Genomic DNA, 17,302 nt, shown 5'->3' on the forward strand with positions numbered 1-17,302 from the left:
CTTCTGTGTGTCTGTGAAGCTATTTCTAAGGTGTGTGGGAAGCAAGCGGTAACAATCTGCCCCAAATGTGAAAAGCACCACCCACTTTGCTGTGTGCTCAGATAAAATGAAGAAGACGGAGGGGGAAGAAGAGGAGGAGGAGGAAGCGTGAAGAGAACGAAGAGGAGAAGGAAGAGGAGGAGGAAAAGAAGGAGGAAGAGAAGAAGAGAAACCTGATTTCTGTTCCCTCACTACCTCTTTTAAACTTGTTTAATTCATTCTCATATTTACACACACACACACACACACATAAGTCCAACTTGCTGATTCCATTTAGTATGTATATATACGTATGCTCATATGTACATGGATGTGAACAGCTAGCTAGCAGGACCATAAGCGTACTTTGCTTCTGGGTCTATAAAAATGTGCAAGGGCAACCGACACCCACAGAACACATTTATTTACCTGATTTCTGAGAACATACTCCGCAGGGGATGCTTGATGAAGCGTTCACACGAAATGTGATCACTTTGTTACCTTTCTTGTTCCAGTGGCAAAACAGCCAGATACAGCAATTCAAGAAAAGACCAGTTTCAGGGAATATATTGTGTTCTGGCAACCATGGCATGGTGTTCTTGGTAGCAGGAGCTATCAGCATGACTTGTTCACATCCCACTGGATCGGGATGAAGGGAGATGGAAGCAGGGCTAGCCTATAATCTGCGATGCTCCATATAGGCTCTACATCCCAGATGCTTCACAACTTTTCATAATAGTACCACCAGCTGGGAACCAAGTAGTCAAACACACAAGACTGTGAGGAAAACGGAAGAGTTTAAATCCAACCCTCCAGGGGGTATGGAGGACAGTATGCTAGGACTGATCACTCCTGATATCAGGTGTTCATGCTCCCCTTGACCGAGTCCTTGATCCATGAAACAAACCCATGCAAAGATGATGAAATGGTACTTTGGAGGTTCGCTGTATACCTCTCTTGCTTACAATCTCTCTTACTCTTCCTGCCTTCTTTTCTTGATAGAAGAAAGGGCTACCTGCCTGGGAATAATGGTCAATCACTGGTTAGTTGCCCACTAGTGACTAAAGTTACAGATTCAAAAACTAAACCTTTGAAAAACCAATTGAGTGAGCCTCAGAAATGATCCTGCCCTGGGAGATAGAACTTAGAAATGGACCCATCCTACACTTGAGGCCCAGACTGACACTATTTTTGTTGCTTTGTGAGTTCCTGAAACAGAAGGAGCCAGCCGAGCCATCACTGGCTTACCAATTTAAGCCACTCAGTTCTTGGTGATAATTATTAATAGTTATACAGAAGTAAGAAACTCACTTAGACAAAATGATCTTCATTATCTATGTCCATTTTGGAAAACATACACGCTTATCTCCTCACCTAATTTTCCTGTCACCCCTCTTCCAAGTCTTTTCTCATCTCTTAACTTTTGGTCAGCTACTATCCACAAATGAATGCAAATTAATCTATCCTAGGAAACTTCATCTTTTCTCTCTTTTTAAAAAATGTCACTTATAGGAGAAGATAAAGTCTTTTCTATCTTTTTAGAGATCCCTTCAAATTTCCAGTCTTGTTTCCAAGTTGGTCCTGAAAATTTTACCAAAAATTTCTTCATCACAAATTTAACAAGCCCAAAATATTTATTGACCTCTATGTTCTACATACTGCTACCTTCAGTTCTAGGCCTACAACTGAGCTCCATTGTTCATTTAAAATTTTCCTGTCATTGACAAACAGTGCCTCGTGCCCTTAGTCTTTAGAATAGAACTTTCAAAGGTAATGCTGCACAGCAGGGTGTGCTCTGCTCCCTTAGAGCAAGGCTTCATTTTTCTCATTTTCTTTGTCCCCCAGAGACTCGTTTCAATGCCACACCCATAATGACACCTTCCATAATTTTCTCCAATTGCCAAGAACAATTCCTTCTCGGGAGCTTCCAAAGACTCTTCTGAGCACTGGTTTGCCTTTGTAAAGGTGTTGTTTTCTGCATTACATTTTCTAAAGCATGTTCTGAGGCATATCAATTCCTACCAAGCACTGTTGTTAGGAAACAAGGCTTACAGAATTCTGCCTATTGTCATCTGTTTTGGACTATCCTGATTTACATGAACCTATGGAGGACTCCCATAGGATTTTTAATAAAGAGATTTTTCACCCCCTTAACTTACACTCTTTTACCATTTTCATGCATTATCTGCTATTGTGTTGCAGAACGCGTTTGTTCTGTATAATACCTATTTCTGAGCCCTATGTGTTTTGAATATGGCAGTTTCTTAGTGATTATTGGAAGTACTAAATGTTCAGGTGCACGTCAAATAACATCTTATTGATATTTCCTTTCGGGAAGCTCTGCCAAACTTCATCTGGACCACCATGAGCTAAAGAAAATAAATTATTGAACTACCCTCAGAAAAGATTGGTTGAGAGATTGGAATTGCTGGAGGACACTATCAGTGGGAGAAGTGAAGGAAATGAATAAACCACACCACAGGATTTGAGATGGAACAATTATAAACATTGGAAAATATTATCTCCGGCTTGTGGAAAGCCAAAATAAGAACGATCAGAAATTCGGTATTCAAATTAAATGTGACAGCTCCAATAAATCACATCTTTCAGAGACATACTCCGTATCTATGACAAATCCGATAATGCTACTGTTTATGATCCAGCTCGCTATTGGTGCATGTGGTCACTGTATGCTAAGAATTAAGTCTTCAGCTGCCTCAGTCAACATGCTGGTCATTTGCTTTCTAACATAGGGAAAGAGAGCTGTTCTCCGCTGGGGTTTGACTAATAGATGCAGTGACCACTGCTCTGTTCATTGTTTTCTGTGGCACATCTTTCAGGAGCACCATATGCAGAGAGTGGGAAGTACGGTTATCTGTTTAGCGCCATGAAAAGCATTTCATTTGAAATGGTAATAACCAGGCAGCACTAAGTGGCTTGATTGCAAACACTCAACACAGATGAACAGTGCGACTTACTTCATTACATGAAATGCTGTACAAGCATGTCTGAGCAAAACAGTGTGCATCCGCACTTTTGCTCTGTCACTGTGGGATGGCAGCCTGTCGGCCACATGGGTGGCGTTTTGACCATTCCTTCGTCGTATTCTTTTTCACCAATTATGTGTAAAAACGGAAACAAAACAAAACAAAAACCTAGCAGGAAACAAAACAAACAAATAAAACAGCTGCCACCAGAATGACTTTTTATCTGTTTTGGCCTCCAGCTTAAATTCTGTACTATAAGATGACTGATTGATTAGTAAAAAACAGTCTTTTACCACCTGAGACTAATTTCGTAGAAATAGAAAAAACAGAAGCCAATTTGGCACAGACCAGAAAAGGTCACGTTCTTACACCTGAACAAGTCTTTCGTCCTGAAGCCCTGGGTGAGGTGTTAATGGGTTTAAGCCTTGAAGAATAGATAAGATGTTTTGTTGCTCTTGTGCATTTCCAAGTGTCCTCCCAAAGCTTTGTCACTAGTCTGATTCGTTGGGGGTGATAGAACCTTCAAGAGATAGGACACGAAGGAAGGAAGTTAGGTCATTGGAGGATGACCTTGGAGGGATACAGGGACCCTCAGCCCCTTCTCTCTCTCAGATAAGGAAAATACTTACCCTAGAGGTGCCTCATTGAAACTACCAAGATTTATTTAGTATTTGAATCTGACTTAGCACTGAAATGCGTATAGTAAAGCACTTAGAAGGATTTGACTTTAAACATTCTTAATTCATAAGCAAGTGTAAAATTCAAACCTTCCAATTTGTGCCTTAGCTTAGAAATTCTAGGGTAGTAAAACCACAGAGATCTGACAACATAAACAGTTCAGGGTGTTTTCTTGTGTATCTAAATATAAATTCACAGTAGTGTAACAGCTCAGGAACTAATCGCACTCAGGTTTTTGAAAAGATCCTCCAAAGTTTAGAGAATTTTATTAGACTTTTATTTTTTAGATAAAGCTTAGGTTTAGGAAAAAATTGTGGGAGGTTCACTGGGGGAAAGCATTTCCTGTCAAGCCTATGCTCTGGGACCCATAAGGTAGAAGAGAACGGACTCCTACAGTTTGTGTCCTGGCCTTCATATACGCCTTTGCATGCATACGGAGACGTGTACACACACATATGCATGCACGCGCGCACACACACACACACACATACACACAAACACACACACATACACACACACACTGAACACACACACACACACACTGATCACAAAATATAAAGGATCATTTTAGGTTTTTATCCTAGAAGATATAGAGAATTATACTCCTCCTCTTTTTCTTTCTCCTCTTCTTCTCCCTCTTATTGTTGTTGTTTTTCCAAGACAGGATTTTTCTGTGTGCAGCTTTGGTTGTCCTGGAACTCACTCTGTAGACCAGGCTGGTCTCAAACTCAAAGAGATCCACCTGCCTCTGCCTCCTGAGCGCTGGGATTAAAGATGGGTACCAGCACCACTCAGTGATGCTCATACATATTATTAACTCGTGTGTAGATTATACTAAAATTGACTCTTTTTATTCTACAGACAAATGAAAGCTGCAGATTTCTTTATTATTATTATTATTATTATTATTATTATTATTATTATTATTTTGCCATTACCACCACCCATAAGTTCTGCCTTTTGTGGTAAAATGTGTGTACATTTTGTTACACTTCTAAATTTCCTCTTTCTGTTTGCATCTAAATTTTAAAGGAATCAAAAAGAAGGGACAGGTATGTCCCTAACAAGTCTAAAATCTAGTGTTATGAATAATATTAATATTTACGTATTGACAACAATTCTCCAGTTTGTTGCTTTGTTCCCTAGACCTACTAAAGCAAGGGGTGTCTTGCTTTCTGTTCCTGTGGTTTGTACGCCTCACCTTTCCCATCTTCGAAAGGTCTCACTTCTGTGTATTTCTAGCCTGAAAATCTCTATATTGATCAGGCTGACCTCAAACTCATGGTGATCCTCCTGCCTTACGGTACTGGGACGACACGCCTGGCTGGCTGTACCCACTCCTGTGGTAGCTCTGTGCTTGGGTTTTGCCTGTATCTCAAAGGCTGAAATCACACAGTGGTAGTTCTGCTGATCTGGGGTTTAGCTGGTACATTTCCATAATTCACTCAGATGGCTGCATGCTTGCTGGGTTGTACACTCTGGGTCTATGATGCAGACTTGGGTGACATGGGATGTTTAAAATGCAGTCTTCTGTGTACTTAGACAACAGTGCTGGTTTCTGCTCAGGTCAGTGGTTACTCTCCTTGTTAGATGGAATTGCTGTCTGCTCATGTTCTTTCTAGGACAAGCATTCTCATTCCTTTCAATATGGTTATGCCTTGACATTTTCCAAATTTTTAAGTTCTGTTACCTTCTTGATTAACTCTATCTTTGAGTCATTTCTTTCTTCCACACTTTTATAATCTGCAAACAAGAACTAAATGGTTCCTTAAACATTTTGCACTCATAGATATTTACTGAGCTCACAAGTTTTACCTGCCACAAGCACCAGGACATGCTCACATTGTTTACTACTTTATAATAAAGAACACTTTTTTTTTAAATCTAGTTTTTAACAATATGTTCTTTATTTCTTGCTTTTACTATTCCACCAACATTCTGTTTCTTATACTTAGGGGTTCCCCCAAATTGAAACTTTGTCTCCAGCTCTCCACTTTTCTTTCTGAGCCCCCACAGAATTCATGGCTCTCTAGGTTGTTTTTTTGTTTTTGTTTTTTGTTTTCTAGCAACCACTTCAAAAATTCTTCCTGCCATACTGTTACCCAGTCCCAAAGTCAAATTCTACAAATTTTAGGCATCTGTTACAGCAGCAGCCCATATCTTGATACCAATTTTCTCTTTCAGTTTCTTTGGGCTGATGAGACAAAATACCCTAAATCAATTTCTCTGACTTATGAGGTTTAGATGTTCAAGATCAAGGGGCCAGCGATATTGAACCGCAGTAAAGTTCTGCTTCCTGAACAACCATTGTTTTCACTACACATCACAATATAAAAGGGAAACAGAACTTCTCTGGGTCTTTAGATGAGAGCAATCATCTTATTATAGGAGCTGTACTATCATAACACAGTGACCTGTGAAGGGTACATACCATCACATCAGGGGATAGATTTTTAGTAAAGATTCTCTTCAGCTTAAGAAAGTTATATGCTCATGAAGACACTTTAATTGAACCATAAATCAAAGTGCATTTAATACATCTGATCTACTAACCATCATAGCTTGGCAGTCCTGTATATTATAGAGGACGAGTTGTTGATTGTATGGCTAATTTTGCTGTTACCCAGAAAAATTTCAACAAGAAAATTCCTAAATCCAAAACTCAAAACACAGTTTTTATTATATATATATATATATATATATATATATATTATAAAATTTAAAAATCAAACCAAAGATGGTAAATCAGCATCATCTATATTTGATGTTTGAGGGGTATATTACATACTTTCCCACTGCTGTGATAAAATGCCATGATGAAGGCAACTAACAGAAGAAAGTTTATTTGGGCTTATGGTTCCGGAGGATAAGAGTCTATGCTGGTGGAGAGAAAGCATGGTAGCAGGAGTAGCAAGATACCAAACTGAAAGCACAAAGCAGAGAGAGAGAGAGAGAAAACCACTATAAATGGTGTGAGTCTTTGAACTGTCAGGGAGCACCCCTAGTAACATACCTCATTCATTAAGGCCACCTCCTATACCTCCCAAAACAGTGTCACCAACTAGGGATCAGTATTCAAACGCTAGAGACTATCTGGAGCATTTAGCATTAAAATGGCTGCAAGGGAGACACAAACATTCAGACCATAGCTACCCTAACATCGGTCATAATTACATTAGACATATTGTGGACTAAGTTCTCTACTTACAAGGTAAATATTGAACTGGTCATGGTGTCACACGCTGGTAGCTTCGACGACTCTGGAAACTGTGGTGGGAGGACTGATGATCGCTTGAGCTCAAGAATTTTTGATCAGCCTAGGCAAAATAGTAGCTATCTTTAAAAAAAAAATCCAAGCAAATATCATGTAGCAATATTGGTGCACTAGATCAAATTACTTTATAATGTTTTCAAGGAGTACATTTTATATTTATTTATTTATGTATTGGTTGGTTGAAAAGTGTAAGGGAAACTTCATTCAAAAACAATAATACGGATCAGAAAGAAATATATCATGTGAGAGAAGTCACCACATAAATAAATGAGAAAGTACTCTGGGCACAGTCTGTGAATCTTTAGTCACATGAAGCTTGAATCTTCAGGTGATTCAGATTTTCAAAGATCAGATTAGAACAAGTAAAGGAAGGCATTTATCTTGCTGGTTCTGTAGGGGAGGCTCCGGGAGATTTTTCTCAGTACGTCAAATGCCGATTCCATTGGGAATCACAGCAGCTCTTTATCTGGGCCTTAGTGGCTTTAGTGGTTGAAAGTTTATTAAAGGCGTTGAATACAGGATTTTAATTTGTTGATCTCCCAAAGTGAAGGCAAGAAATGGAAGAAAGAATTGTAATGAACGAAATATTTCTCAAAGGAAAGGGTGGGGTGCCTTAGCCAATTTACTCACTGGAAAGAACCGGGACCTGGGAGACATTAGGGGCCAAGTCAGCAACCTGGCCTGCCTGGCAACCCCAGGCTCTCGGGCAGGCAGCTCTCATTAGGAGAGAATCAGGGCTGTTTGAAAAACCAGAAGGATGCTGAGCAACTTCCTGAGCCATTTCATGAAAGATGCGTTAAGGTAAGGGGCACTAAAGGCTTTCACAAGCAGTTTGTCTTTGCTAAGTCCTCACACGCGCTTTTAGAAAACATGCAGGCATACCACAGTTGTCAGTCACGGTGCGTCGCTAGTAATTTTCTAACATTTCAGGACTACAGTGTCGTAAAATGAGACATTTACATTTTAAAATCGCACTCACCTTTTCTTTTTGTGTACTAATGCGGTACGCATTTGATTTAAACCTGCAAACTCTCTAGTTCGTTTGGGACCTGTGGCTTAAAGGAACGGGGCAGAGCTTCACTTTTCCCTCCTCCAGACCCAGTCCCCCAGTCTCATTCCCAGCTCTGCAGCAGATCTTCTGCTGTGTCCTGTTCTCACTCTCTGCCACCCAGGGGATTAACTAAGCTGATTCTGGTGGGACACACTGCTTTCCCCCTTATCTGGAAGCACCTCCGCCCTCTCAGCCCATCCCCATTCCTAAGTCTCAGGTCCCAAATACACAGAAACACTTTTTATATAGAACCCCCAGTCCCCAGAGCTATCAGGATCTCAGAAGATTTTCCTACCGGGCCACAAACAGTTACCACACTCTCCTAGGGCCAAAGAAAAAATAAAAACCAAGGGACAAAACACCTACCCCCAAAAGACAAGGCCAGATATGAGCCCCTAGAATTACAGTCTTCCCCATCCTAGATGCCTGGACACTACTGTAAAACACAGGCAATAGAAGCCAGGACAATATGTGTCCACTAGAGCCCAGGCACAAACACTACCACAGCAGGTTGGATGTCCAACACAGCTGAAGAATAAAACAAAGACCTTAAAACTGCTTGTCTGAAAGGTGATGGAGGTGTTTAAAGAGAAAACAAATAAAGCTCTTAACTAAATCTATAAAACACAAACAAACGGTGGAAGAAAAGGAATAAAACAATTCAAGATCTAGAAGTGGAAATATAATCAATAAAGAAAACCTAAGCTAAGGGAAAACTGGCAATGAAAAATTCAGGAAAGCAGCCGGGAGCTACAGAGGGAAGCCTCACCAACAGACTACAGGGATGGAAGAATCTCTGACACTGAAGACACAATAGACAAACAAACAAAAAACAAACAAAAAATCCTGAGTCAAAACATCCAGGAAATCTGGAACTCTATCACTCTATGAAAAGACCAAATCCATGAATAATAAGAAAAGGTTAAGTAGAAGAAATCCAGGTCAAATGTACAGAAAATATTTTCAACAAAACCACAGAAGAAAATCCTTTTAACCTAAAGAAAGAGATGCTTGGCAAGGTACAAGCAATGCAGAACACCAAATGGACTGGACCAGAAAAAAAATTCCCTGTGACATATAATAATCAAAACACTGAACACAGAGAACAAAGAAAGAATATTAAAAATATTTTTATTTTTCTCTGCAGGAGAAAAAGGCCAAGTGATGTCAATGATAGACTGATATTTTACTTCAAGGTTAACGATTGGAAAAAGATATTCCAAACAAATAAACCTAGAAGACAAGCTGGTGTAGCCACTTTAATATCTGACAGAATAGATTTCAAACCAAAACTAATTAAAAGAGATAGGGGAGGAAATTAAATACTCATAAAAGAAAAACTCTACCAGGAGGACATTTTAATTTTTAACATCTATGAGTCAAATACAAGGGCATCCAAGTTTGTAAAAAAAAAAAAAAAAAAAAAAAAAAAAAAAAAAAAAACCAACCAACCAACCAAACAAACAAAAAAACCAAAACAAAATACTGTTACATCTTAAATCACATATTAACCCTCACACACTGACAGTGAAAGATTTCATTCAATACCTCATCCAGATAAAAACTAAACAGAGAAATGGTGGAGCTAACTGAATTTATAAACCAAATGAACCTGACAAATACAGAACATTTCACTCTCTTCAATCTCTGCTCTATCTTCATCACTGCACATCATGTAGGCAGGGTGAAATTTGTGTCAAAGTTTTTGTGGGTGGGTTGGTGTTCCCCTCCCTATACTAGGAGACTTGTCTAGTTAGAGGGTGTCCTCTTCAGTCTCTATGGCCTCTGCTATTAGGAGTTTCTGCTTGTGCCCCCCTCATGTCCTCCCAGGAGCCTACCCTGAGGTCACAGAGATGCCTCAACCCTCAGTTTCTCTTTTCTCTACAGGCCTCTGTTCTCTCACCCCCGGTCTCTCCAGGTGTGATCTCCAGCCTCATATTTCTCTGCGCGTACAGTCCTACTGTGTTCTCTCTCTTCTACCACTACTATTCTATCCCCCATTTGGACTGAGATTGATGCACCCTCCCTTGGATCCTCCTTATAACTTGTTTTCTTTGAGTCTGTGCCTTGCAGTTTATCCTGTACGATATGGGTAAAATCCACTTATAAGTAAGTACATACCAATCATGTCTTCCTGAGTTTGGGTTATCTCTCTCAGGATGATTTTTCTAGTTCCATCCATTTGCCTGCAAATTTCATGATTTCTTTGTTTTTAACAGCTAAGTAGTATTCCATTGTGTAAATGTACCACAGTTTCTTTATCCATTCTTCAGCTGAGGGACATCTGGGTTGTTTCCAGATTCTGGCTATGACAAATAAAGCTGCTATGAACATAGTTGAGCAAATGTCCTTATTTTTTGGGTGTGTACCCAGGAGTAGTATAGGAAACAACATCTTGCAAATAGTTTCAAGTAATATAAAATATCTTAGGGTAACTCAATGAAAGCAAGTAAGAGACGTGTAATGATAAAAATTTCAGGGAACTGAAGAAGATATAAGGAGATAAAAAGATCTCCCATGCTCACAGATCAGTCAGATTGACATAGAAAAAATGTCCATCTTACCAAAAGCAATCTACAGATTCAATGTAATCCCCATCAAAATTCCAACACAACTCTTAACAGATATTAAAAGAAAAATACTCAGCTTCATGTGGAAACACAGAAAATCAGGAAAGCGGAAACAATTCTGAATAATAAAAGAACTCCTGGAGGTATCACCATGCCTGATCTTAAACTACACATCTGTAGTAATAAAAACAGTATTGGGGGAAAAAACAGACACATTAATTAATGGAATCAAATTGAAGACCCAGACATAAATTCAAACACCCATGGACACTTGATTTTTTTAAAATTAAGAATCCAGAAATGCACACTGGGAAAAAGAAAATCCCTTCAACAAATGATGCTGGTAAAACTGGCTACATGTAGAAGAATGCAAATAGATTCATGGCTCTCAAAATGCAACTCCAAGTGGATCAAAAACCTCAACAGATATCTACATCTACTGAGCCTGATAGAAGAGAAAGTTGGAAATAACCTTGAACTCATTGGCACAGGAAAAGACTTTCTGCACAGACAACTGGTAGCACATATATTAAGATCAATAATTAATAAATGGATCTCATGAAACCGATAATCCTCTGCACAGCAAAGTACACCATCATTTGGACTGAGCAGTCACCTACAGAATGGGAAAATCTATTTATCAACTAGTATCCAAAATATATGAAGAAATCAAGAAAACAGACAATAAGAAAAACAACACAAGTTTTAAAAAAATGGGGTACAGATCTAAACAGAGAATTTTCAACAGAGGGAAATCCAAGGTTGAGAAGCACTTAAACAATGTTCAGTATCCTTTGCCTTCAGGCAAAGTCAAACCAAATATAGCTTGAGGTTTCATCTTACACCTGCCAGAATGACTAAGATCAACCAAACAAATGACAGCTCATGCTGTCGAGGATGTGGAGTGAGAGGAATGAACAGTCATTTGCTGGTGGAAGGAGTGCAAACTTTTGTAGCCACCGTGGAAACAGTGTGGTGGTTCCTCCGGAAAGAGGACTTGATCTACCTCAAGACCCAGCTATAGCAATCTTGAGCATATATGCAGAAGATGTTTCATTGTACCACAAAGACACGTGCCCAACCACATCTGTTTCCTGCTCTATTCATAACAGACAAAATTAAAAACAGCCCAGCTGTAGGATGAATAGATAAAGAAGATGTGGTATATTTACACGGTGGAGTATCCCTAACGCAGCTGTTTAAAATAACAAGATCATAAAATTCCCAGGTACACGTGTTAGGGGGACAAAAAACCACGTTGAATAAGAAATCTCGGAACCAGAAAGATAAATATGGTATATATTCACTTATAAGTCAATGATAACCATGCTACGACCCACAGAACCACAGAGGGTGGGATTAGAGGAAGGGACTAGAGAGAAGAGATATATCATGAAATCTGCAGGCAAACGGTGGGAGCTAGCAAAGATCATCCTGAATGAGGTATCCTAGAAGCAGAAAGACACACACGGTATATACTCACTTATAAGTGGATATTAGACATATAATATAGGATAATCACACTAAAATCTGTACACCTAAAGAAGCTAAGCAAGAAGGAGGACCCTGGGTAAGACGCTCAGACTTCAGAAAGGCAAACAGGGTGGACATAGGAATGATGTACTGTGCCCACACCACCAGGACAAGCTCTCCAGCACTGCCTCCTCACCCTCACCCTCAGCTCACCCAACGCTGCAGCCTGGAGAAAAATAGTTTTCTCTAATGGAGTGACTCTGAGTATATCAGCAACTCCAGAGAATGTCTCATGTTCAGGAGTAGTTGACAAACATATAATGAGCTTTGCATGGTGTGTGTATGTATGTGTGTGTGTGTGTGTGTGTGTGTGTGTGTGTGTGTGTGCACGCTTTTATTTGATTACAGTTTGGTGGGCTTTCTTTCAGTTTGGGTGCTGCTATTTTTGTTTTCTTGGGTTTGGGGTTTTGTTGTTTTGTGTTTTGTTTGTTTTGAGAAAGAACTTAAAGTTGGGTAGGTAGAGAGGGGGAGAGGATCTGGAAGACTCGGGGAAGGGGAAGAGTATGATCAAAATACATTTAAATTTAAAAATTATCTTCAACAAAATATATAATAATAAAAAAATAAAGCGTGGCATGGGAGCCGCGTCTCCAATTGTTCTTTAAAAATAGAACATCAACATTTTAACTTTGTTACTCTAAGATTCAATTGCTGACAGGAGGAGAGCTTTTCGTGATTCCAGATCAACTGAGCAAATTAAAACTCCAGGAAGGCAGCAAAAAAAGCCCTTTGGGGTTTGCTGTTTACTATTAGGCCAGGAGTGGAGTGGGCAGGGGTGTCAGGCTGACAGAGCACAGTCACTGTGGCTATGTGCCCTCTGCGCTTCAGGCTCTTGCGAGGACTCCTGAAGGCTCAGGAAGCAGCCTGTGGGCTGACACCAGGAGGCGGACCAGGAGGGCGGGCACGCTCTCGCATCCTCCTGCAAACAGTGGGACCCTTCCCTGAACTCCCCAGAAAACACAGATCTTTTTCTGGGACCAGCCAGGTAAGATAAAGATTGCTGCTGGACGTCTTATTATCTGCGGTGCGCGGAAACCTGCCTCCGTAGAATTCGGTGGGGTAACCCTGGTGCTCCAGAACAGGGTGTGGGGCGCATTTCCGTTTGCCTAGAGTCAAGAGGCTTCCGAATGCCACTTTGATGCCTTCAGTGGGCTGGGGTCAGATTTCCACAGGTGGAGGGAAGCGCTCGGGACGCTGCCCCCACCTCCAGCTCCGGACCCCGCTCCTCCCTAAGGCTGCACCTCGAGGAGGATTCTAACCTGGCTTTTCAATTCCGTTTCCAGCCGCGCGGCTGAGCAGCCGGCGGGGAACGCCCCCTCCGGTGCTGGGCTCGAGAGAGGCTGGGAGGCGCAGGCAGCTCCCGGGTGCTGATCCAAGAGGATTTAACAGACCTCGACCCCCGCGGGGCTACCCGGTGGAATCCGGGGAGTCTCCGGCTCTCCTGCCCTCGCCGAGATGCACAACTCGTCGCTCTTGGAGCCCGGCGTGGGCAATGCATCCTGCGGCGACTTGGTTCTGGGCTGTCCCAACGGGTCGAACCCGGAGCCTCTGCCGCTGCCTCAGCCGCTGGCGGTGGCAGTGCCCGTCGTCTACACGGTGATCTGCGTGGTGGGACTGGCGGGCAACTCGGCGGTGCTCTACGTGCTCCTGCGCTCGCCGCGCATGAAGACCGTCACCAACGTGTTCATCCTCAACCTGGCGATCGCCGACGAACTCTTCACCCTCGTGCTGCCCATCAACATCGCGGACTTCCTGCTGAGGCGCTGGCCCTTCGGGGAGGTCATGTGCAAGCTCATCGTGGCCGTGGACCAGTACAACACCTTCTCTAGCCTCTACTTCCTCGCCGTCATGAGCGCGGACCGCTACCTGGTAGTTCTGGCCACCGCCGAGTCCCGGCGAGTGTCTGGGCGCACGTACGGCGCCGCGCGTGCTGTCAGCCTGGCGGTGTGGGCGCTGGTGACCCTGGTGGTGCTGCCCTTTGCCGTCTTCGCTCAGCTGGATGAGGAGCAGGGCAGGCGCCAGTGCGTGCTGGTCTTCCCGGAGCCCGAGGCCTTCTGGTGGCGCGCCAGCCGTCTGTACACGCTGGTGCTGGGCTTCGCCATCCCGGTGTCCGCCATCTGCGCCCTCTACACCACCCTGCTGTGCCGGCTGCGTGCGATCCAGCTGGACAGCCACGCCAAGGCCCTGGACCGTGCCAAGAAGCGCGTGACCCTGCTGGTGGCGGCCATCCTGGCGGTGTGCCTCCTCTGCTGGACGCCTTACCACCTGAGCACCGTCGTGGCGCTCACCACCGACCTCCCGCAAACGCCCCTGGTCATCGGCATCTCTTACTTCATCACCAGCCTGAGCTATGCCAACAGCTGCCTCAACCCCTTCCTCTACGCCTTCCTGGACGACAGCTTCCGCAGGAGCCTCCGGCAGCTGGTGTCCTGCCGCGCCGCCGCCTGATACCCTCTCCAGCCGAGAGGGTGGAACCTTGTTCACGGGAACCCCGGGAGCAGCCCCCGACTTCGTGAGGCCCCCTTCCCGGCTTGCAGACCCGCAGGCCCTACCCAGAACTGATCTCGGAGTTGCCCAGTCCCGAGGTGGGGCCAGTGAATACCGAGCCGAGGACAGCGTGGGCCAGGACACCGCCCTGGCTTCCTCCTACAGCTGAGAGCAGGGCTTGACCCTTGACCTTAGGGTGAGTGGCAGGACAGTGTTGTTGAGAGTCTAACTCTTCCTGGGAGCAGGCTCCTAGATAGTCGCAGGCGCCCCCCGCCGGTGTTCCAGCGCTGGCCTGTGTGTTTTCCTTCTTTGCCTTCCGCGATGGATGCCAGTGTTTTTGATCACGCTGGTGAACAGCCAGACCCTGACCCTTCTTAGGTGCACTCTCACTGCCTGGGAACAAAGTCAAGGCCACGCCTGACTAGAGAGGGGTGTGTATGTGTGTGGTGGGTGATGGTGAAGGAGGCTAGACCCTAGCTATGACCAACAAGAATAGAAATAACCACCCACTCCGTCGGCTTCACAACCTTTCCTCTTTCCATCTCCCGATTTTACCCTAAAAAGACTGTCACAGAGGCTGCAAGAGCCAAGCGGCCAAGGAAATCGCCAGAGAGCGAGGTTCCGGCGCCCTCTAGAGGAGCCAGGGAACCAGAGAGTGTGTGAGAGCAGCTTTTGCAGTGGGGTCGCGGCTCTTTACATCTTGGTCTTATGTAGCTTCTGTAAAGTACTCCAAAGCCTCCCTCCTGCCTCGTGGCCATCACTGGCCTCTCGTACGTCTTGGATAATTCCCTTGTTGTGGTGTGTACACTTTTTCAGCACCAAGAACTCTGTAAATAATACATGTCTTCATCTCACAGGCTACTTCCTTAGAGGACTAAGAAATAAAAGACGTGACCTGTCCCGTCCTCGGTTTCCCTTCCCTGGATGTTCTTCCAGGACCCCCCTTTGGCGAGATCCCGCCATGGGAATCTCTAGGTTTTTCTCGGCTGGTCACTTGCCTCTGACAGCCTGAGCTTTGTTCAATTCTAGAGGGAAGCCTTTGAAAACCTGGGGAATATCTGTTTTTGATTTTCCACAAGGCTCTGCCAGCACCTACTTTTATCTCTGTCTGTGGTCGACCAACTTGGAGGAGTCTACAATCCACGCCTCAGACAAGAGGCCTGGGATGACCAGACTCCTCAGTGATTGCACTGTTTTAAACACTGTTTAGGATGATTCACGGGAAGGAATTACATGACTTTCAAGGTTTGTTTGTTTGTTTTCCTATGGGAAAGTTCGGTTTTATGTAACCAGAGTGTTGCCAGCAGATTTTGTTTACCTAGTTTGGGACCTCAGCCAATTTCTGAGTAATTTACATTCAAAGTATCCTTCAAGAGGGAGGCTAAATCCCTCTCAGGTTTTGATGTATGGGAATTGGTTTCTTGACTCTCATAACTGTGGAAAAATTGAGATAATTTTCAAGTATTAGTTGAGAAAGTTAATCTAGAGGCTGTGTGCCTTGGTTGCAAGTAACAGTGAATTATTTAAAAGAAGGTTTTCTGTCAGTCATGCATTTGAAACATAACCACCACAGCCTCAGAAAGGGGCCTCTGCTGTGGTCTTCAAAAGTGTCTGGAATGTGTTCATAGTCTTCAAATTTGTGGGAAGCATTCTATAGATATTTCTTTAAAACTTCACTTCTGTGTGTGTCCTCTGTAATTTTTCAAAATTAGGGTTTTAAAACTTGTGACTTGTAGTTTGTTCAGGGTGACGGATAAAGGATACAGTTGATATTTGGCCTCAGATGCAGCCAAACTCTGTCCCCTTAATTGGAAACTCAGTCTTCGTAAATGCAGGAACAACACAGATTAGCTGCTAGGAAAACATGGGGATGGACATTACTCTCTCCCTCAAAACCAAGTACAGACTGGCAGTCTAGTTTGCATGAAGAAGACCCAGTATCCGTGTTACTCTGTCTTTCTAAGCCCCTGATGATCACTGTATCACCTCCAAGCTGTCACCTTTTTGTGAGTATTCGAGGATTCAGACAATTTGTCGTATGCCTTACCTTTGCTGTATTAAACAATACATAGAATAAATAAGCAAACGAGCAATGCAGGAGTGAAATTTATAATTCCATGTTAATTCTTGCAGTCTCAGTGTAAACTATGTTGTTTGGCTTTACCACCTCTCATATCTAAAAGTGTGAATTTTGTTTTACTTAACTTAGTATAATTGTATAATGTGGGTTTTATGCTTTCTCGAGAAATGCAGGAATTTGCTCAATGATCGCAGAAGATTTCAGTTTAAAATAAAAGCTGAAACATTCAGTGTCACAAGTCTATACTGTGTTTTCAAAACACACCAGAGAGAAAATAAAACAAAGCAACTACTGCAACACCACCACCACCACCACCACCCCCTCCAAAAAAAAAACAAAACAAAACAACAACAACAAAAAAACAAACAAAATCCAACACAATGGGTCTGCGTCACATGAACAGAAAGTCAAAACAAACATGGCCAAGAGATAAGAGCGTGGAGAAAGAGTACATGCAGCAGGTGAGGAGAGCTTGAGAAATGATGCAAGGCCATGCTTTCACGAGCAAGGGGAAGTTAGAGGCTTTATTTGGAGAGCCTGTACATACTCCTATGAACAAGCACTTCAGGGTCAAGTGCATCTAAGCATGCTCAGTTAGATGTTACTGAGCATGTTCTGTTAAAG

General features: G+C 42.9%; 1 protein-coding gene across 1 annotated transcript; it reads left to right on the top strand.

The window, feature by feature from the left end:
• Positions 1–12,929: 12,929 nt before the first annotated feature.
• On the top strand, positions 12,930–16,946 carry Npbwr1 (neuropeptides B and W receptor 1). The gene is made up of 2 exons (XM_060385911.1): positions 12,930–13,096; positions 13,395–16,946. The coding sequence occupies exon 2, from the start codon at positions 13,567–13,569 to the stop codon at positions 14,557–14,559; it is 993 nt and encodes a 330-aa protein (XP_060241894.1). The 5' UTR covers positions 12,930–13,096; positions 13,395–13,566; the 3' UTR covers positions 14,560–16,946.
• The last annotated feature ends 356 nt before the right edge of the window (positions 16,947–17,302 follow it).

The sequence above is a fragment of the Meriones unguiculatus genome, chromosome 6, assembly GCF_030254825.1.
Source record: "Meriones unguiculatus strain TT.TT164.6M chromosome 6, Bangor_MerUng_6.1, whole genome shotgun sequence".
Classification (NCBI taxonomy): domain Eukaryota; kingdom Metazoa; phylum Chordata; class Mammalia; order Rodentia; family Muridae; genus Meriones; species Meriones unguiculatus.